At 36.0% G+C, this 23,085-nt stretch overlaps 1 protein-coding gene across 1 annotated transcript in view; it reads right to left on the reverse strand.

Moving 5' to 3' along the window:
* dpp6b (dipeptidyl-peptidase 6b) overlaps positions 1-23,085 on the reverse strand; it is a 136,867-nt gene that overhangs the window by 10,186 nt on the left and 103,596 nt on the right. The window contains exons 8-25 of the mRNA XM_016241608.1: positions 20,296-20,416; positions 12,401-12,555; positions 10,999-11,096; positions 9,160-9,286; positions 8,848-8,886; positions 8,649-8,756; positions 7,888-7,979; positions 7,685-7,732; positions 7,488-7,600; positions 7,337-7,349; positions 4,667-4,812; positions 4,510-4,579; positions 4,018-4,212; positions 3,865-3,919; positions 1,710-1,827; positions 1,551-1,609; positions 868-940; positions 680-753 (exon numbers count right to left, since the gene is read on the reverse strand). Coding sequence (XP_016097094.1) covers positions 680-753; positions 868-940; positions 1,551-1,609; positions 1,710-1,827; positions 3,865-3,919; positions 4,018-4,212; positions 4,510-4,579; positions 4,667-4,812; positions 7,337-7,349; positions 7,488-7,600; positions 7,685-7,732; positions 7,888-7,979; positions 8,649-8,756; positions 8,848-8,886; positions 9,160-9,286; positions 10,999-11,096; positions 12,401-12,555; positions 20,296-20,416 — 1,704 coding nt within the window. The remainder of the gene's footprint in view (positions 1-679; positions 754-867; positions 941-1,550; positions 1,610-1,709; positions 1,828-3,864; positions 3,920-4,017; positions 4,213-4,509; positions 4,580-4,666; positions 4,813-7,336; positions 7,350-7,487; positions 7,601-7,684; positions 7,733-7,887; positions 7,980-8,648; positions 8,757-8,847; positions 8,887-9,159; positions 9,287-10,998; positions 11,097-12,400; positions 12,556-20,295; positions 20,417-23,085) is intronic.

The following is a 23,085-nucleotide window of genomic DNA, read 5'->3' on the forward strand; positions in this document are numbered from 1 at the left end:
GCATGTTGTTAGGGTGTCTGAGTGTTTTTATCATGTTGCTATGTGGTTGCTAAGGATGTCTGAGTGTTTTAGCATTTTGCTATGTGGTTGCTAAGGGTGTCTGAGTGTTTTTGCATGTTGTTAGGGTGTCTGAGTGTTTTTATCATGTTGCTATGTGGTTGCTAAGGATGTCTGAGTGTTTTAGCATTTTGCTATGTGGTTGCTAAGGATGTCTGAGTGTTTTAGCATTTTGCTATGTGGTTGCTAAGGGTGTCTGAGTGTTTTCGCATGTTGTTAGGGTGTCTGAGTGTTTTTAGCATGTTGCTATGTGGGTGTCTGAGTGTTTTAGCATGTTGCTATGTGGTTGCTAGGGTGTCTGAGTGTTTTGTTGCAACAGTGTCTGTGTGTTTTAGTATGTCGCTATGCAGTTGCTAAGGTGCTGTGAGGAAGTGAATAAAAATATCACATCTCTCCTCACTGAGTCACATGATTTGAGGTGTCATTCAAGTCTACAGCACAAATGGAACATAACGAGTTAATGTAATCATTAATTAGTGCCTTGCCCAGACCACAAACCCTTAGTATATGTAACAGTAACTGTGACACTTGATGCAACAAACACCGCTAAAAAGATGTTACATAATGCAGAAATGTAAGTGTCAATAGCTGAGAGTTTAAATAGCAGCTGATCAGCTCTTACCTGTAATGTATAATTAGCTTTCTCATTTATCAGATGGTTGATCAATTTGGCCGTGTGCTGAAAATGGACTTTCTCTGTGTGAACAGAAAGACATTTTACACAGTGTCAGTTAAACAAATGAAAGAAAAGCATGTGTTTAAGAAATAAAGAAGTTAAGCACAAGAAGCTTTGTTGAAATCAAGGGTTACCGTCCGCCGTCGGGTGAATTAGCATGAGTTTTTTGTCCCTCAGTTGCTCCATGTGGTCTGTTAAGCATGCCATCTGAAAATAATACAAGCCAAAACCATATGTAAGAGAGAGTGCTGGGGAGATGACTTACAAATTGTAGTCTGTTACTGGTTACATGTTAAAATTTGTAGTCAGTAGTTTAATCGAGATTACTCATTTTAGGTAATGTATTCTGACTACTTTTGGATTACTTTTAGATTACATTTGACATGACTTGTTTATAGATTTAAATGGGATTATTGTTATTAAAAAAAGAGAAAAAAATGTATGACCACTAACCAACATCAGAAGTTGCAAATGTGTTGTTAAATTATAGAAATATTAACTTTAAATCTCAGTAAATATTTAGGTCAAAGTGGTTTGACTGACAAAAAGCTTGGGAATTCCTGTATCACATGAACAAAAAATTTAAAAGAGAAAAAAATAATTAGTCCGAATAAATAAATTATGAATAATGTACTGCCATTGTGTGAATCATTTGTAATCATGTAATCCATAAAAAGTAACTGTAATCTAATTACAAGTACTTAATTTTTTTATCTGATTACGTAATCCAGATTACTTGTAATCAGTTACTACCTGTTAAATCTGGTAACAGATTTATTTGACCTGACCCTCAACCATCTTATGTTGTGTGCATTACCTCGTATCCTCTCTTACTGGACTGCGGTGATCCTAAATAGCGTTCAGAAAATGCAGAAGCTGCAGGACAGATGATCATCAGTAACACTGAAATTAATCCATTCATTTTATTCGAATAAATGAAGGCATGTGTGATCAAACACTGGATATGACATCATACCGTATAAAGAGAAATCAGTGATGGGGGAGATGACGGTGCCACACTTGATTTTGAATTGAAACATATTTGTATTTTCATCTGAGCGTAATAGTCGGCTGGCCAGATATCCTCCATATGCCTGAACAGACAAAACAGGTTATTAGTGATGAGTGAACATAAATGATGCTGAATGATACAATCATGCATCACATGGTACAGTTTCATCAAGAGAGAATTTTGAGAAGATTAATATGAATCCAACAATACAGACTTCTTGAAGCCAACATGAAATCAAAACTGATTCTTAAGATTTAATATGTGTTCTTGCTTTTGAGTTTTGAACGAGTCATCAGTGCATGTTATTACAAATACACAAAATGTCTTTATAATCACTCATCAAAATTGAATAACAATCGCTTTCTGGGCAGGGTTATTATAGTAAACAAAAACTATCTTTGTTCATTCTTAGCTAAAATAAAATATAAATGTAAATAAAAAAGTTGAAGCACTAAAATTACTAACCTTAAAATTTTTTTAAATTAAATAAAACTTAAATAAAGGGGTCATCGGATGCCCATTTTCCACATGTTGATATGATTCTTTATGGTCTTAATGAAAAGTCTGTAACATAGTTTGGTTAAAATTTCTCAATGGTAGTGTAAAAAACACCTTTTTACCCTGTCAAAAACAGCTCTTTTCAGAGCAAGCCGTTTTGTAGCATTTTCCTTTAAATGTTAATGAGCTCTGCTGACCCCGCCCCTCTCTTCCGAGCCGCTCTCAGAGAGACTGTTTACTTCAGCCGCATTCATCGTGAAACTTGCTATTTAGCACATTATTAGGAAAGGCGATTTGCAAAGATTCATTACAAAACATTATACTCACTTCTTCTGTAGGTGAAGCTGGATCACGAATGATTCGCGCAAACATAGACGCATTTATGTAGATCGGGGGCGCATTCCTTTCAGAAACAAACATAATCCACTGCGAGTTCAGAGGCTCAGATGTCGGGAGTAAATGACGACTGCTGAGTTCATTATTACATCCAACAACATAACATCTCAATGCTCAGGAGTCATTCTTGTCTACATCTGCTCCGGCGGTGAAACAATGGCGGACTGATGACAGTCACTCAGTGCGGGTCTAAGGTAAGACACCAGTCCAGTCTGTGCTGAAATACTCACTTCTTCTGTAGGTGAAGCTGGATCACGAATGATTCGCGCAAACATAGACGCATTTATGTAGATCGGGGGCGCATTCCTTTCAGAAACAAACATAATCCACTGCGAGTTCAGAGGCTCAGATGTCGGGAGTAAATGACGACTGCTATGTTCATTATTACATCCAACAACATAACATCTCAATGCTTAGGAGTCATTCTTGTCTACATCTGCTCCGGCGGTGAAACAATGGCGGACTGATGACAGTCACTCAGTGCGGGTCTAAGGTAAGACACCAGTCCAGTCTGTGCTGAAACGCTACTGTCAATCAAACTGTCGTGGGAGGGGCCTGTCTGTGTGACGTCACACAGACAGGCATCTGGGATCGGCTCGATTTGAGAAAGGGGTAAAGATTTTAGTAGAAAAAAAAAACTGTGAATTTTATCATTATAGGGTGTTTGTGTACACACACTGCTAACACACATTTCAGTTCAAACAACTTGTAAATGTGCTTGTAGCATCGGATGACCCCTTTAAATAAAAATAAATTAAACCTAAATAGTAATATTAAAATATAAATATGATGAAAACACATCACAGAATTACCAAAAATTTAAATGAATTAAAACGGAAAATATAAAATTAAAAGCTAATTCAAAATATTAATACAAATTATAAAAGTATATAAATAAAAGTAAAATGCATAGGCCTAATGTAAAGCGTTTTGTCATGCTACCTCATTACTTGTTGGAAAAAATCACACTACTAGGTAAGCAACTCAGCTATTCTCACACTACTCAAACATGTCACTCATTTCCTAAGTCACCAAACACCAAGGCACCGAACCCCTAACTGCTCCCCGGGCACCGCAGCATAAAAAAATGGCTGCCCACTGCTCCGGGTGTGTGTTCACTGCTGTGTGTGTGCGCTTTGGATGGATAAATGCAGAGCACTAATTCCGAGTATGGGTCACCATACTTGGCCACATGTCACTTCACTTCACTTCACTTCAAACTCACCTTTCCAGAAACTCCAACTCTTGAGCTGTCAATGTATGGCAGCTGTGAGATAATTCTGCAGTGAATCATAGAAAAGATGTAAGCGTGAAGTAAAGTGTTCTCTCAGCACTGATGCTGCTGTAGTTTTAGTGTTGTTCATGTAGATGGTCTGACCTAAGAGCTTCCAGCTGGTCTCTCTCCTCAAACTCCCCCAGTTTCTTCTTGATGCGGTGGAGGAGGTTTGTGCCCTGAAAGCCACTGCCGCGGCCGTCCAGACGCATGACTATGGTGTTGAAGGAGCTGACCAGCACCGTGGTCCAGTCCACCTGGAACTGCTCCGTCACCATCTGACCACCAGGGGTGCCGTCCCTACCAGAGCAAAGCAAACGTGTCGGAACCATCCGATCAAATGCCTCAAAACAACGTCACGTTTTGATACCTTGTACTTAGAACCCACTGGGTGAATGATACGATGAAATATCCGGGTCACAAAAAAAAGAAAATTATGTAATAAATAAATAATAAACACTAAGAAAATAAACACATTAGCACAGCTTTAATGTTAGTACAGGTTTTAGTCCGGTCTTTGCTGGACTAATCCGCTGTGGGGATCATGTATCAGTTATTCTGTGTGTGTGTGTGTGTGTGTGTGTGTGAGTGACTTACACCAGCAGCAGTAAGGGGTAGTGAGCTGTCTCTGTAAACCCCGCTGGCTTCACAATCTGCATGTTCAGACCTGTGCAAATGATGGGAAAGTTACTGTGCTGTGACGATCCTCAGCTTTGCGAAAACAGACTCGGGGAGTTTGATGTAAGATACTCACAGTAGTCATCTATGCTGATCTTTTTGTACTCTACTTTGGGCATCTGCGTGTTGTTCACAGTGGTGTTCAACTGCTTATTGAGCTCCACATCCAGCAGCTCTGAGTGAATCACATACAGAAGATGGTCAGAGAAATATATTTGTCTACTATAAAATATACACTATTTTGGGATCAGCAAGATCTTTTCGTGATTTTGAAAGTTTCTTCTGCTCACCAAAGCTGCATTTATTTACAGTAAAAACCAATACTGTGAAATATTTATTTTATAGCAAGCGAGTCTGTTTTGTCCCGCTTCCTCTTTTCCCCCAAGAGGCCGCTGATAATCACTGCTAATTATGCTAAACACAGCTTATTGTGAAATATTATTATTTTTCTATTTTAATATGATTTAAAATGTAATTTATTCTTGTGATGACAAAGCTGAATTTTCAGCATCATTACGCCAGTCTTTAGTGTCACATGATCCTTCAGATATCAATAATAATGAAACATTTCTTATTTTTTATCAATGTTGAATCAAACATTTATCAGTGTTTTTATTGTTTGCTGAATAGAACGGCGAGAAAAAAGAATGAAAAGAACAGCATTTTTTAAATAGAAATATTTTGTATTTTTGATCAATTTAATGCATCCTTGCTGAATAAAAGTATAAAAAATCTATTATAACAAATTATTCTGACTGTAATTACTGATTAGATCAAAACTGCACTATAAAAATATATATTTTGAGATTTTTATTTTGTTTTATTTTTTTGTAGACATAACTAATTTTTTTATACATTTTCCAGACAACAAGGAAATTTAAGTTCATTGGCCCTCAACTAAGCTGAAAGTTCAACTCAAAAACACATATGTGACCCTGCAGCACAAAAGCAGTGTTAAGCCGCTGGGGGATATTTGTAGCAATAGCCAACAATACATTGTATATGGGTCAAAATTATTGATTTTTCTTTTATGCCAAAAATCATTAGGATATTAAGTAAAGGTCATGTTCCATGAAGATATTTTGTTAATTTCCTACTGTAAATATATCATTAGTAATATGCATTGCTAAGGACTTCATTTGGACAACTCTAAAGGCGATTTTCTCAATATTTGGATTGTTTTGTACCCTCAGATTCCAGATTTTCAAATAGTTGTATCTCGACCAAATATTGTCCTATCCTAACAAACCATACAATCTGAAAACCTGTAATCTGAAAAGTTGACTAAACAAATAGTTTTTACAGTGTGGTTTTGGGTTTTTCAGGAATTCATCAATGCACTCAAACCCCATTTAGGATCACTAAACATGGAATAATTATACAGCACCTAAAATGGATCTTCTTTACTATCAATGCATGGTTTGATCCACACAACAGGTGGGAAGCATCAGCTACACAAGAACTGATCTTTCTCTGCTGAGGTCTGGGGAAGCATCATGCTGCAAGGACCATAAGGCTCTGTTCTGACTTCATCTAATTAAAAACACAAACACTGACCTTTCCTTGTGCCCAACAGACCCTGCTAAACAGATCAGTGACCATGGCAGCCATGCTTTATTGCTGGTAAAACACTCAGCAGGGTAATGATGTCATGACTAACAGACTGGGATCAGCCAGAGTCACTGAGCCAAACTCGGCAGTGAGCGGTTACATCAAGAGAAAAAATACAATTATTGAAACACTGACTTTGTATTCCATATTGTTTCTGGTCTAATAGTACTTAATGCCTGTTATTGGGGAATTCTCTATTTCAATTATCTAAAATGTGAACTATTCAATTAGCATATGAGATATATAAAACTAGCAATGTAGCAATGTAGAAGATTGGTTTCTTAAGACAACAGTCTATTATACAACATCTGACCGCAGAATGCAGCAACTGACCAATCAGAATCAATTATTCTAGAGAAACTATGTAATAGAGTACATTAGTACCAATCCACTTTTTCAGCGTTGTTGGTTCTGGAAGTATTTTCTCCTTTCATTTATACCATATAAGGATTTTTTTTAAGTGTTGTAAGCCATGAAACAAACCAACCAGCTACAAGGAGAATCACAACATTACAAACATTTACTTGTCGGACTTATCGGACTGTGTACTTAACGATTTTGGTGATGGAAAGTACAATCCCATAAAGGATTGTGAATGACATTAATCAAATTAAAAACAATGGAGAAATATAAATCTTTTAAAGTTGTTGGTTGTATCTATAGAAATATACTTTCTGTATAGCATCATGGGTAATGTAGTTTTTCACTATTAAACAATTCATTTAAAAATAAGTTGAATAAAGACGAACAGACAAGTTCAACAAAGCCACATACAATCGATTAACAACCTTGGAGCTCACAACAGGTCTGTCTTTAAAGGTTTATCAGTTATTGTTAAAACTCAGTTTCCCTATGGAGAGTTTGGACCTCTGGAACCGGACAACATTTGGGTTCCAAAGTAAATTTCACATTCATTTTCTCCAAAGGGAAGCTAAGCTCTCAAACTACATGGTTTTTAATTCAACTATGTCATTTAAAATGCTTCATGGGATTCTGGTTCTTTTCCTCAAAGCCGTTAAGTACACAACTCAGTCTTTTTGTCCAATTTTTTTGCTTCAAATCTAAGTTTGCAGTGCTTTGATTCAGCTTGTAGCTGGTTGGTTTGGTTCATGGCTTGTAACTCGTTTAACACGACCTTTTTAAAATCCCTATGGGAAAAATAAAACAGCATTAGTAAAAAAATACTTCCGGATCCAAGGCTGTTTAAAAATGTGTTTTTCCGTATTGTACTTTATAGGTACAAGACAAGTTATTTACAGTTGTTTTGCATTGAAAAAGCATTAAACCTTTGCAGTTGAGAAGGAAGTAGTTAGTATCTGGACTGAATGATCCGCTGATGTATCCACAGCTTAAATTACAGGAAAGACAGCGGCGGTTGAAGGATCCTGTGGTGTTGGCGCTAAAAAAACAACACATCATCAGTGCAATGCTTCCAAATACATCACTGTGTGTGTGTGTGTGTGTGTGTGTGTGTGTGTCATACCTGTAGAGTTGACGCCGTCTTGCATCATCTTCTGTACTCAGAAAGTATCTGCAAAGACATTGCTGTTTCAGATATCCATTGTAATGTTTCGAAAGGTAATGGCATATTGCTTTATTTTAGGTATATTTCTGACAGTTTTATTGACAATATGGATAGAGTCAAGCATCTGGGTCTTTTGAATGCTGCTGATCACACATGCTTACACAAGTTTGGTGTCCTCGTTGTAGGCTAAAATCTGCGTCACGTCCCAGTCTCCTGACGTCAGCGACTGTAGCGTGTCTGTGCTGCTGTTGGGCTGAAAGAGACGCCAAAAGGAAGTCACTCCATACCTTTAACATGCTCTTAAAGGGATAGTTCACCCAAAAATGAAAATTTGTTGTTTATATACTGAACCTCAGGTTAACCAAGATGTAGGTGACTTTTTTTCTTAGTAAAGCAGTAAAGAAGATTTTAGCCAAGTCAATGGCTACCGTCACTTTGAGAGTCAAAAAAACTTATATAGGCAATAGAAAATTAAACCGCATGGCTTCTGACGACATATTTAGGTCTTATGAGGTGAAGTAACTGGTCTGTGCAAAAACTGAACAGTATTTACAACATTATTTCCTGAAATCCAGAGCCTCAGGCAAACAGTGTGGAGTGATGTAAATAATGTTCAGTTTCTTGCACAGACTGATCATTTTGCTTTTTAAGAACTAAAAAGAATATATCGCCAGGAACCACAGGTATTCATTTTGTTTTCCTTGATAGGCTTTTTTTGACGCTCAAGGGCCGGTAGCCATTGACTTGCATAATATGAATCACCAAGGACCACAGTTTCAGCTAAAAATCTTCCTTACTGTTCTACTGAAGAAAAAAAAGTCACCTACATCTTAGTCGGAGGGTGAGTAAATTAACCGCCAATTTTCATTTTTAGGTGAACTATCCAATTAAAGTAGCGTGTGGTTTCTCATTGTCAGCTCACCTGGGAAGTGGACATGGATATGTGGAAGAACTTCCCTCTGCCTCCTTGTGGAACGGCTCGGGTGAAGAAGAACCTGTATCCGTCTCTGGAGAACAGCGGGGGTTCGTTCTGCAGAGAGATTCAAGTCTTCCCATCAGCGAACACATCCCACACACCGTACGTGTCTCCGCTCTGAGACGCAGTGTGATGTGTGACTCACCTGTCTGTGAAGCCAGCTGTCACTCTCATCTTCATGTTTCTGAAAACACACCGACAGATTCGTTTTTTTCTCGGTATGTCTACCATTGTGCGACAAAATCCTTTATTCACAACCGAAGCAGTGACTAATCTTTTCTTTCATTGAATTGACGTGCATTTTAATACATTTGGATGTAACAATAGGCGCTGTCACCCTAACAGCCTTTTCCGGAAAATTAAAGGTCATGATGTAATTCTCAGTCTTAATGACTTTGCTATTATTATGGACAATAGTGATAATTAAGTGTGTGTGCTAGTGTATATCAGAAGGTACCTTTGTGCAGATGCCTGTTGTGGCCTCACACAAGGTCAGGATGGAGTTGTTCTGCGCTCGGTTCAGCCAGTTTACTGCTAGTTTGGTGCTGGTTGCCCACTTCACCATGGTGATGTAGTAATCTTTCCTGCAGAGAGAAGCTGGTTAAATAGAGTCTGTGTAAATTTTTTTGTGAGTAAATGTGTTTAATAAAAAAAGCTTTGGGCAAAATGGATTTTGTTCATTAGCTTAAAGGGATAGTTCACCCAAAAATGAAAATGTGATGTTTATCTGCTTACCCCCGGGGCATCCAAGATGTAGGTGACTTTGTTTCTTCAGTAGAACATAAACAAAGATTTTTAACTCAAACCATTGCAGTCTGTCAGTCATATAATGGCAGTCAATAGCTCCACGGCTTTGAGAGTCAAAATCATACACAGACAAAACCAAATTAAACCCTGCGGCTCGTGGCGATACATTGAGGTCTTAAGACACGAAACGATCGGTCTGTGCAAGAAACATATCATTTTTTTACCTCTGATCCACCGCAATGTCCAACTGTCCTGAGCGCGTTCACAACATCCGGCGCGTGACGTCAAATAAATACGGTCGGGCAAAAAATCCCACGTTGTCTGATGATATATCAAAATCGTCTTCCATTGTGATGACCTGTACTTCTAAATATCTTTAGATCATCGCAGTGCCAGTGAACACGTCTGCAATCTCTCTGCACTGTGTAAATAATGAGTGACGTATACTTAGAAACAGTCACTAATGAGGCATCTACTTATATATATATCTATGTCTACTATGCCAGAGCCGGATGTTGAGAATGTGCTCAGGAAAGTTGGACATTGCGGTGGATCAGAGGTAAAAAAATTATATAAATACTGTTCAGTTTCTTGCACAGACCGATCGTTTTGTGTTTTAAGACCTCAATGTATCATCACAAGCCGCAGGGTTTAATTTGGTTTTGTCTGTATGCTTTTTTTTGACTCTCAAAGCCGTGGAGCCCATTGACTTCCATTATATGACTGACAGACTGCAACGGTTTGAGTTAAAAATCTTCGTTTGTGTTCTACTGAAGAAACAAAGTCACCTACATCTTGGATGCCCTGGGGGTAAGCAGATACACATCACATTTTCATTTTGGGGTGAACTATCCCTTTAATTAAAAAAATGCTCCTTAAAGCCATTTAAGCCATTCTTCTGTCGAGTAATGCAGTCCATTAGTCTGACTGTAGCCTGTTTACAGAGTTAAAGTATTACAATATCGTTCAAAAGGTTAGGGTAAGTATTTTTTTAAATAAATTATGCTTTTATTCAGCAAGGACACATGAAATTAATCAAAAGTGACAGTAAAGAGATTTTATAATGTTACAAAAGATTTCTGTTTCAAATAAAATACTCTTTTGAACTCTTTTTCATCAATGAATCCTAAAAAAAATATATCATAGTTTCTAAAAAATATTAAGCAGCACAACATTGATAATAAGAAATGTTTCTTGAGCAGCAAATCAGCATATTAGAATATTTTCTGAAGGATCATGTGACACTGAAGACTGGAGTAACGATGCTTTGCATCACAGGAATAAATTACTTTTTTAAAATGTCTTTATTGTCTTGGTGAGCATAAGAGACTTCTTGAATAAACATGAATATGAAACTTACTGACCCCAAACATCTGAATTGGTAGTGTAAAATTATTTAGAAAAGTGAAGTTAGTTTTTAAAGGCTCTAGTTTAATTTGTTGGATGCTGACATTGAATATTTTAAATACTCCTCTAACTCCCCTAAAGTAGAAGATAAAGTTAGTAATCGAATAAGCATGTTGTTGTGTGGTCACTGGCAGCTCTTCACCTGATCCTGGGGTCCTCTGGTTTCCTCATCCTCACTGTGTGTAAAGGGCCGTTCAGACTCACCACTGACAAATAGATATCAGGGTTCTCCTCCCCGGCCTACAGAGACAGCAGAGATTTTGTAACTGGAGTATCTCCTTCTCCTCCTCCTCCGATGGGACCCTTAGGGATAGTTCACCCAAAAATGACAATTCTGTCATCTTTTACTCACCTTTAAGTTGTTCCAAACCTGTCAGAGTTTTTTTCTTCTGTTCAACACAAAATCAGATATTTTGAAGAATGTTGGGAAATAAACAGTTGCTGGTAGCCATCGACTTCCACTGTGAGGAAAAAATACTATGGAAATCAATGGGTCACCAGCAACCGTTTGTTTACTAACATTCTTCAAAATATCTTCTTTTGTGTTCAACAGAAGAAAGAAACTTATACAGATTAGAAACAACTTCGGTGAGTAAAAGATGACAGAATTTTCATTTTTGGGTGAAATATCCCTTTAAACGGCATGATTCTAGAATACAAACACATACATAATTTGTGCAAACAATTTTTATCTGGTCCATTAAATTTCAACTGGTAAAGCGCTAGCAAAGCTCATGGGTTCCATTCCCAATGTAGGCTATACTTTGAGTGCACTGTAAGCTGCTTTTGGAAAAATCTGTCTGGCAAATGAATAAATGTAAATTAGGTATGTTGTGTAAAAAGAGACACATGCAGATGGACAGTTATTGCTTGGCATGACTGTTAAGAAACCTGATTTAGTTATATCACTACAGTGCTTAAAGTGTCAGTTCACACAAACATGAAAAATCTTTCATCATTTACTCACCTTCATGTCATTTCACCAAAAATGTTTTCATTCATTGTCAAAATGAATATTTTTAATATTCTCTCATCATTTTTGTATCCATTCATTGAAGCAGAAGCTCAACTGTGTGTGTTTTATGCATGAGGAGCAATGAGGTTTGTTCTTGTGCGTCAAGCAATCATGATTGAGCTTCTGTTGACCATATCTGATGTGCTCTATGTATGTGAATAACATAATCAAATAAATAAATCTAATCTGTTTATCATATAAAGTGATCAGGTCTTGGATTAAACCACTTGATTCATATGGATTACTTTTATAATGTCTTTATTTACTTTTTTCAAGCTTGATTTTGGTCAAATTCCAATGGATGAAAAAACGAAAACAATGACAGAATATGAAAAATATCTTCATTTGTGTTCTGAAGATGAATGAAAGCCTTATAGCTGGGAAAGACCTGATGACAGATTTTTCATTTTTGGGTGCACTGTCCCTTTAAATGCACTCAATACAACAGCAGCCATCAGATCCCATTTCAAGGTTACAGTGACACAACTAAGACTTGGTTTGATCATAAAAAGAAGCTGCAGAGATTTACTTTAGGGTAGCGGTACTCCTGTCCGCTGGGATACAGCGCATTTGTGAACATGGGTATCTCCATCCTGGGCACCAGAGTGTCATTGATGGTGGCATATGCCAGTCTGAGACCATCTGGTGACCACCAGTGAGCGATGTGACTCTGGAAGATCTCCTCTGTGAACACAAACAAATGAAATGTTAAACACGAAACTGAAGCTTTATACTAAAGGAAGTCTACACTGCACACAAACTAGTGATGTGAGTCCAGTAAAGCTTTGTTGCGTGGTGACCGCATCTCTGTCAGATCCTGATATGCGTTAGAGGATTAAATATCCTTTCAAGCAAACGCGGACAGAGGACACACTGCAAAATACATAACTGCACCATGTGCAAAAACAGCCTTTGTGATTTATCGCATCCATTCTCATCCATCACTCCATAAAGCTGACAGCCGTGAGCTGGAGGAGGAACAGAGAATGTAAAATATGACTGTCTGTAACACTGCAAACTGGACCTCGAGCTAATTAAGACATTATGTAACCTGAACGGCTCATTTGATTTGTTTTGTTTATTTATTCATTTGTTGGTGCATGAATATTCAAACTTTTTTTTTCATAAAAGCAACAATCTACTTATTTATTTAAACAATATTTTGTTCATAAATATAAGCCCTGATGTTTGCAGATGTTCATAGATATGTTGTATAATTATTCTGTTCAAACCTGCATCACCTATGAGCACCTGGGACATTAACTGCTGCACCGTGGCTCCAAAGTCTTTGAGGAATAGTTTTTTCCCCTTAATGTCATTACAAACCCAAATACTTTTCTGTAAAACACCAAAAGAGAAATTAAGCAGGTGTGTGTGTTGTAGGCAGCTTCTATTCTGTCAGTGTTATTTTAGTAAAATGTATATACTTTTATAGAATTTATTTGCTTTTATTTGATGTTTTCTGTTTTATTTTAATTTTAGTTAAAATTTTTGTAACTCTGTAATGTCATTTTAATAGTTTTTTATAGTAATATTTATATATTTGTACTATTTATTTGCTATTATTTTTAGTTTATGTTTTAGTAGCTCTGTAATGTGCTTTTTGTCATTGTCATAGTTCTTTTTAATATTTCTATCCAGCTTTAATTTCATTTTTTTGTTTTAGTACATTTCAGTGCTTCATCTAATTTTATATCAGTATCTAATATGTATATTTTATTTTATTTAACGGGGGTTTTTTTTCCAATTAACAAAAACAATTTTTTATAGTTTTAGGTTTACTTAATAACAACACTGAACAACAAAAGTAGACGAAAGTACCATGAAAACACAATTATTCATTTGATTCATAGTTTCATATTTTCACATAACCATTCACCTTTGTTTAATGGAAAGGAGCAGCTTAAACATTCTTCAAAATATCTTCTTTTACATTCCACGGATGACACAATTTACGTTTTATCCCTTAAAGTTCCTGCTGTGAAGCAATTCTTGCTCTGCCTGTTCTGATTAAATGCCATCTGTCATGAAAGGTGAGACCACAGGATGGCAGCAGCATCTTTTTACAGCAGAGAATAAACAGATGTCATAAGAGCATGTGACTAAGAATAGCCTCATACTGAGATGTTAAAATGTCATTTATTCAAAGCTGAATTGTCAGCAACATTAGTCTTCAGTGTCACCTGATCCTTCAGAAATCATTGTAACATGCTGATTTGGCACTCAAAAAACATTTTTTGTTATTATCAGTGTTGAAAACACCGCATACTATTTGTGAGGAAACCAGGATTCTTTAAAGAAGAGAAAGTCCAAAAGAACAGCATTTATTTGAAACAGAAATCTTTTGTAACATTATAAATGCAATGTAAGGGAATGAGTCCAGGCTGGCAGGGATGTGGATCTACATACAGGTCATTTATTAAACTAACAAAGTGAACTAAAGTCAGGGAACATGAGAAACAAGGAACAGGGCACTTTCAGTCGTGGTATTGAAGGTGGGAGAGAGCGCTGTACATTCACTCCCCCCACCTACAATCCGTGCCGGTACGAGACTCGAACCCACAACCTTTTGGGTTACAAATCCGAATCTCTAACCATTAGGCCACAACTTCCCCGTCACCCTTATAAACTAACCAAGATTTAATAGATGCAGAACTGCTTGCTGTATTTTACTGGCAGAAGAACCAAAGCTCAGCTACACACAGCTGATGAAGAGATGGGATATGATAAATGAGCTGCTGCTGACCTGCTTTACTTCTGCTCATAAGTACAGCTCATCATACACACATGCTGAAAACGGAAAGTCAATATGACCCTGTTTACCTTCTTAATACATGTTGCTGGTCTTATATTGTGAATGATTCATCAGTGATTTAAAAGGGGGAAAAAATACTATTTCATCAAAATGAAATAGTATTTCAAAACTTGCTCTGCCATTAAAATGACTTTCCTTTTCAGCTGTTGTCACCAAGGTCACTTCAGTTTTAACCAGCAGCATTTCACTCTTCCACAATTAATTGCAATTTCCAGTTAATGCCAGATGGATAAAATAGCTACAAAACGACTCTTAAAAAGCTTTCTGTAAGATGTTTTTTTCCCATCATGCAGTATTCCCACACTGCAGCACACAGAGCCAGGGAAATCCGTGTGTGTGAATTTGAGTGTAAGTAAACACTTGATATAACTAATAGAGAACGAAAAAACACAAGTCTAAAAGAACATAATCCTAAGGCAAACAGTATTTTAAGATGAGATGCTACATTAATCATCAGGAATATTAAATATTGTGTATTATTAGTATTTGGTATGTATTATATTAGTTTAATATTAAATTAAATATGATTAAATTCCTGATTGTGGCAGATTATACTTGAACACTGTCTTAAATCACACTATTGCACAATAGATTATAAACAGGTTTAATCCCAATGCTGTTAATACACAAACAGGTCTAATAATATCTGCATTTCATTAACAAGGACTGAATTTTTTTTTTCCAAATTCTATATGACGTATGTTTAGCATTTGCAGTTTGCATGCTTATGATGAAATTAAAATACTGTGGAATGTCACATATCATATCCCAGACTAAGGTATTGAAAGAGTCTGTTGTGAAATGAACTCAGTATGAACGGGTTCAGAGAGACACCAGCATTCATGCTTTGATCTGATTTCCCTACATATTTTTCAGAAAGGGTCCTTAGTGATGAGTATATGAATAGAGACAGTGTAACAGTTAAATGCATTTACAGTAATTATTTTTCTTTGCAATTATACATATCAATAATAACATCAATTGTTATTATTATAAATAATTTAGCAAAGTAATTGAACTAAAATAAAACAAAGCAAACAAACAAATGATCCTGTTCAAAAATTACACGTATTGTTTATATAATATTGCATGTTGCATAAGTATAAAAGTTATTATTATTATTATATCAATGTATTTATGTGTAAACTGAGTTATTATTTTGACAATATTTAAATATCGGATATGTCAGTTTTCATCAGGAGGTTCTAAAAAACTAAACACATCAGACACTCACAATCACTTCTGCTCTTTTATTACATGCACACACTCCTCTGTGTTTTTTATTATTATTCATGCTTATGGGTTTTACCTTCATAGAGCCAGTCAGCAAGTCCATTAAATACGACTCCCAGACTGCCTGTGGACACCAGGCGGATTGATGGATGCTTTGATCTGATTTCCCTACATATTTTTCAGAAAGGGTCCTTAGTGATGAGTATATGAATAGAGACAGTGTAACAGTTAAATGCATTTACAGTAATTATTTTTCTTTGCAATTATACATATCAATAATAACATCAATTGTTATTATTATAAGTAATTTAGCAAAGTAATTGAATTAAAATAAAACAAAGCAAACAAACAAATTATCCTGTTCAAAGATTACACGTATTGTTTATATAATATTGCATGTTGCATAAGTATAAAAGTTATTATTATTATTATTATTATTATATCAATGTATTTATGCGTAAATTGAGTTATTATTTTGACAATATTTAAATATCGGATATGTCCGTTTTCATCAGGAGGTTCTAAAAAACTAAACACATCAGACACTCACAATCACTTCTGCTCTTTTATTACATGCACACACTCCTCTGAGTTTTTTATTATTATTCATGCTTATGGGTTTTACCTTCATAGAGCCAGTCAGCAAGTCCATTAAATACGACTCCCAGACTGCCTGTGGACACCAGGCGGATTGAAGAACTGTTCACTTGCGCTTTGTAGTAGATGTTATTCTCAAAGATGAACATCTGTCAGGAAAGAAGAACTAATGATTGTAGGAAACACCATGTCAAACCAGACAAAAAAAGTAACTCCTGAACCTGAAAGATTTTATGGCACATTATTTTTCTCTATAGGGAAATTGAATTAGCAATAATGTATACAACATTCAAGACAGATCTACCATGATCTCTGAGATTGTTAAGTGATAGTATATACTTCAAGTATGATGATGTCAGCTAAAAAATAATCCCGGGTGAAAAACTACACTACCCATAATCCCTCAAGAGAGATCGACCAATCAGAAAGTTGCTCTTACTTTAGAAACAGACATACAAAAGAGCTCACAGCAAATGCTAATGAAACAGTGTGAATGACATAACTGACCTGGTCGCCCTACACTCTCAAACTATTGATATATTTCTGAATATTTTACAATAGGTTTCAAATATATTGTATCTTACACATTAAAGCATTACAGTCATGGATTTATATTACGAGAGCAGTTCATTTCCTCATGCAAGAATGTAAGTACACAGTCTTTTTATTTAGGTTTTCAAATGTTGTAATGTGTAGGTTCAATGCTTCAAAATATTAAATGGAGAATTTTTGACATGCATATGAAGACAACAAAGGGAAAAATACTTCCAGAAAAAATGTGGTCACTGTTGTGCTTTGTAGGACAAATGAACATGCCTGCACTTTGGATGATTAAAAGCCCATTCAAAGTTCATTCAACAGTAAACTATTTGGCTGCATACTGAAATGGAGGGGGAAAAAGAATTTAAATGATCAATTTACACTAAATTTGAATATATGTGTGTTGTAACATCTCACACATCTCTAGTGAATATCCAAGATGTTGTGTGATGCTACAGTAATCAGGGTAGGTGGCAGACTGTCTGCAGGATGTCTGACAGCTCCGGGAGAGTTTGTGTGTGTGTGTGTGTGTGTGTGTGTGTACGTTTTTGTGACATATGAGGACACAAATTTGTATAATGACATGGGTATGACAGGTATTACAATGAGAAGGTGACTTATGAGGACATTACCCCATGTCCCCATTTTTCAAAATGCTTATAAATCATACAGATTGTTTTTTTGAGAAAGTAAAAATGCACAAAGTTTCCTGTAAGGGGTAGGGTTGGTGTAGGGCAATAGCACATACAGTTTGTACAGTATAAAAACCATTATGCCTATGGAATGTCCCCACAATTCACAAAAACAAACGTGTGTGTGTGTGTGTGTGTGTATGTGAAAAGCTCTGGGGTTTTTTTTCCAATTAACAAAAACAATTTTTTATAGTTTTAGGTTTACTTAATAACAACACTGAACAACAAAAGTAGACGAAAGTACCATGAAAACACAATTATTCATTTGATTCATAGTTTCATATTTTCACATAACCATTCACCTTTGTTTAATGGAAAGGAGCAGCTTAAACATTCTTCAAAATATCTTCTTTTACATTCCACGGATGACACAATTTACGTTTTATCCCTTAAAGTTCCTGCTGTGAAGCAATTCTTGCTCTGCCTGTTCTGATTAAATGCCATCTGTCATGAAAGGTGAGACCACAGGATGGCAGCAGCATCTTTTTACAGCAGAGAATAAACAGATGTCATAAGAGCATGTGACTAAGAATAGCCTCATACTGAGATGTTAAAATGTCATTTATTCAAAGCTGAATTGTCAGCAACATTAGTCTTCAGTGTCACCTGATCCTTCAGAAATCATTGTAACATGCTGATTTGGCACTCAAAAAACATTTTTTGTTATTATCAGTGTTGAAAACACCGCATACTATTTGTGAGGAAACCAGGATTCTTTAAAGAAGAGAAAGTCCAAAAGAACAGCATTTATTTGAAACAGAAATCTTTTGTAACATTATAAATGCAATGTAAGGGAATGAGTCCAGGCTGGCAGGGATGTGGATCTACATACAGGTCATTTATTAAACTAACAAAGTGAACTAAAGTCAGGGAACATGAGAAACAAGGAACAGGGCACTTTCAGTCGTGGTATTGAAGGTGGGAGAGAGCGCTGTACATTCACTCCCCCCACCTACAATCCGTGCCGGTACGAGACTCGAACCCACAACCTTTTGGGTTACAAATCCGAATCTCTAACCATTAGGCCACAACTTCCCCGTCACCCTTATAAACTAACCAAGATTTAATAGATGCAGAACTGCTTGCTGTATTTTACTGGCAGAAGAACCAAAGCTCAGCTACACACAGCTGATGAAGAGATGGGATATGATAAATGAGCTGCTGCTGACCTGCTTTACTTCTGCTCATAAGTACAGCTCATCATACACACATGCTGAAAACGGAAAGTCAATATGACCCTGTTTACCTTCTTAATACATGTTGCTGGTCTTATATTGTGAATGATTCATCAGTGATTTAAAAGGGGGAAAAAATACTATTTCATCAAAATGAAATAGTATTTCAAAACTTGCTCTGCCATTAAAATGACTTTCCTTTTCAGCTGTTGTCACCAAGGTCACTTCAGTTTTAACCAGCAGCATTTCACTCTTCCACAATTAATTGCAATTTCCAGTTAATGCCAGATGGATAAAATAGCTACAAAACGACTCTTAAAAAGCTTTCTGTAAGATGTTTTTTTCCCATCATGCAGTATTCCCACACTGCAGCACACAGAGCCAGGGAAATCCGTGTGTGTGAATTTGAGTGTAAGTAAACACTTGATATAACTAATAGAGAACGAAAAAACACAAGTCTAAAAGAACATAATCCTAAGGCAAACAGTATTTTAAGATGAGATGCTACATTAATCATCAGGAATATTAAATATTGTGTATTATTAGTATTTGGTATGTATTATATTAGTTTAATATTAAATTAAATATGATTAAATTCCTGATTGTGGCAGATTATACTTGAACACTGTCTTAAATCACACTATTGCACAATAGATTATAAACAGGTTTAATCCCAATGCTGTTAATACACAAACAGGTCTAATAATATCTGCATTTCATTAACAAGGACTGAATTTTTTTTTTCCAAATTCTATATGACGTATGTTTAGCATTTGCAGTTTGCATGCTTATGATGAAATTAAAATACTGTGGAATGTCACATATCATATCCCAGACTAAGGTATTGAAAGAGTCTGTTGTGAAATGAACTCAGTATGAACGGGTTCAGAGAGACACCAGCATTCATGCTTTGATCTGATTTCCCTACATATTTTTCAGAAAGGGTCCTTAGTGATGAGTATATGAATAGAGACAGTGTAACAGTTAAATGCATTTACAGTAATTATTTTTCTTTGCAATTATACATATCAATAATAACATCAATTGTTATTATTATAAGTAATTTAGCAAAGTAATTGAATTAAAATAAAACAAAGCAAACAAACAAATTATCCTGTTCAAAGATTACACGTATTGTTTATATAATATTGCATGTTGCATAAGTATAAAAGTTATTATTATTATTATATCAATGTATTTATGTGTAAACTGAGTTATTATTTTGACAATATTTAAATATCGGATATGTCAGTTTTCATCAGGAGGTTCTAAAAAACTAAACACATCAGACACTCACAATCACTTCTGCTCTTTTATTACATGCACACACTCCTCTGAGTTTTTTATTATTATTCATGCTTATGGGTTTTACCTTCATAGAGCCAGTCAGCAAGTCCATTAAATACGACTCCCAGACTGCCTGTGGACACCAGGCGGATTGAAGAACTGTTCACTTGCGCTTTGTAGTAGATGTTATTCTCAAAGATGAACATCTGTCAGGAAAGAAGAACTAATGATTGTAGGAAACACCATGTCAAACCAGACAAAAAAAGTAACTCCTGAACCTGAAAGATTTTATGGCACATTATTTTTCTCTATAGGGAAATTGAATTAGCAATAATGTATACAACATTCAAGACAGATCTACCATGATCTCTGAGATTGTTAAGTGATAGTATATACTTCAAGTATGATGATGTCAGCTAAAAAATAATCCCGGGTGAAAAACTACACTACCCATAATCCCTCAAGAGAGATCGACCAATCAGAAAGTTGCTCTTACTTTAGAAACAGACATACAAAAGAGCTCACAGCAAATGCTAATGAAACAGTGTGAATGACATAACTGACCTGGTCGCCCTACACTCTCAAACTATTGATATATTTCTGAATATTTTACAATAGGTTTCAAATATATTGTATCTTACACATTAAAGCATTACAGTCATGGATTTATATTACGAGAGCAGTTCATTTCCTCATGCAAGAATGTAAGTACACAGTCTTTTTATTTAGGTTTTCAAATGTTGTAATGTGTAGGTTCAATGCTTCAAAATATTAAATGGAGAATTTTTGACATGCATATGAAGACAACAAAGGGAAAAATACTTCCAGAAAAAATGTGGTCACTGTTGTGCTTTGTAGGACAAATGAACATGCCTGCACTTTGGATGATTAAAAGCCCATTCAAAGTTCATTCAACAGTAAACTATTTGGCTGCATACTGAAATGGAGGGGGAAAAAGAATTTAAATGATCAATTTACACTAAATTTGAATATATGTGTGTTGTAACATCTCACACATCTCTAGTGAATATCCAAGATGTTGTGTGATGCTACAGTAATCAGGGTAGGTGGCAGACTGTCTGCAGGATGTCTGACAGCTCCGGGAGAGTTTGTGTGTGTGTGTGTGTGTGTGTGTACGTTTTTGTGACATATGAGGACACAAATTTGTATAATGACATGGGTATGACAGGTATTACAATGAGAAGGTGACTTATGAGGACATTACCCCATGTCCCCATTTTTCAAAATGCTTATAAATCATACAGATTGTTTTTTTGAGAAAGTAAAAATGCACAAAGTTTCCTGTAAGGGGTAGGGTTGGTGTAGGGCAATAGCACATACAGTTTGTACAGTATAAAAACCATTATGCCTATGGAATGTCCCCACAATTCACAAAAACAAACGTGTGTGTGTGTGTGTGTGTGTATGTGAAAAGCTCTGGTGGGATTTTTTCAGCAGCTGAATCACATTCTGCCAAAATCACAAAGAGATATGTTGTACTAACTTATGCAAATCAAATAGACCATGTCTGAAGAAAAAGACAAACTCATAAAAACAAGAATGATAATAAACTACAATGTAACAATATTGCATTAAGAGGAGGACAGCTTTACAATGTACCAATTTAAATTCAATTTAGAACAGCACTTTTCATCCGGCACAACAGAGTCACCGGTTCATCCTAACTTCTTTCTTTTGTGTTGGAAACTTTCAAACTTTTCAATGACGGTTTATATGAAATAAATCATTGCAATGATTAATGTGAAAAATTCTTTAACAAATTACAGTCTCTTCTGGCATCATTCCTTCCACAACCAACAATTTTGCCCAAAATACATTTGCTCAAATGTTAGTTGACGCCAAGGAAACAATGTCAATAAAAAGCGTGTTTGATATGACATATGAGATTCAGAATTCTCCTATGATGCATGTGTGTCGACTGCTGAACTGTAGTGGACAAAATTAAATAAACTAGTATGAGTGTGATTGTGAAATGATTGTATTGCTTGCAGTGTGCTTGCATGTATTCGGAGGTCACACATTAGGCCTGTGTATTTTTCTAGTCTAGTTTATTACAATGACCCTTTTACTGCTTGTGGTTGCAACAGAAGCTCAGATAACTGTTAAGAGAAGATGCAACTGCGGCTTTGGAAATGCTGAGGATCGATGATTGTACTGCATTTAGAACCATTAAGAGCATTTTGCAGTGATTAGTATTAAGAAGAACTTCAAGCCTGTGATTGTGTCTTATTACTGCAATGCTCATGAATAGTGGTCTGATTTTGTTTCTGACTAATGGTTGCGTTTGTGCCCTGGTATTTATCTGTTATTGTTATGAATCTCTCTAACCACTGTCATTTACTCTGAGTGTGAGCAGAATGAGAGGTACAGCTCACGAGACAGACAGACAGACAGCAGATAATGGCTCAGTGCTCTGTCATTAATGAATTCACTATGAATCACTGCTTTACTGCTGTAGTCTAATGAGGATGAAAACACATACCACAGGCAGCAAAACAATAAAAAGACAAAAATAAGCTTCAAAAATGTATTTGTGTGACCTGCTCATAGGAGACAACTTCACTGTTCCCAAATCCCAGTGAGCTGCGACATACAGTGGGGAGCATTGTGCATCACAGGTGTGTAGGTTGTAGGGCATCCATCATTTAATCACCCTCAAGATGTTCCAAATCTGTATGAGTCTCTTATGTCTGTGGAACACAAACTTAAAAAAAAAATATTTGACCGTGAAGTGTTTTTAGTGTTACTGTCACAGGTTTGGAATGAGGGTAAATGATGAAAGAATATACATTTTTAGGTGAACTATTTATTTGACTTTATTGTGAAGTTGAGAAAGCTGAAGCTATTTTACAAC

Source organism: Sinocyclocheilus grahami, unplaced genomic scaffold (assembly GCF_001515645.1).
Source record: "Sinocyclocheilus grahami isolate Dianchi unplaced genomic scaffold, SAMN03320097.WGS_v1.1 scaffold628.1, whole genome shotgun sequence".
NCBI classification, from domain to species: domain Eukaryota; kingdom Metazoa; phylum Chordata; class Actinopteri; order Cypriniformes; family Cyprinidae; genus Sinocyclocheilus; species Sinocyclocheilus grahami.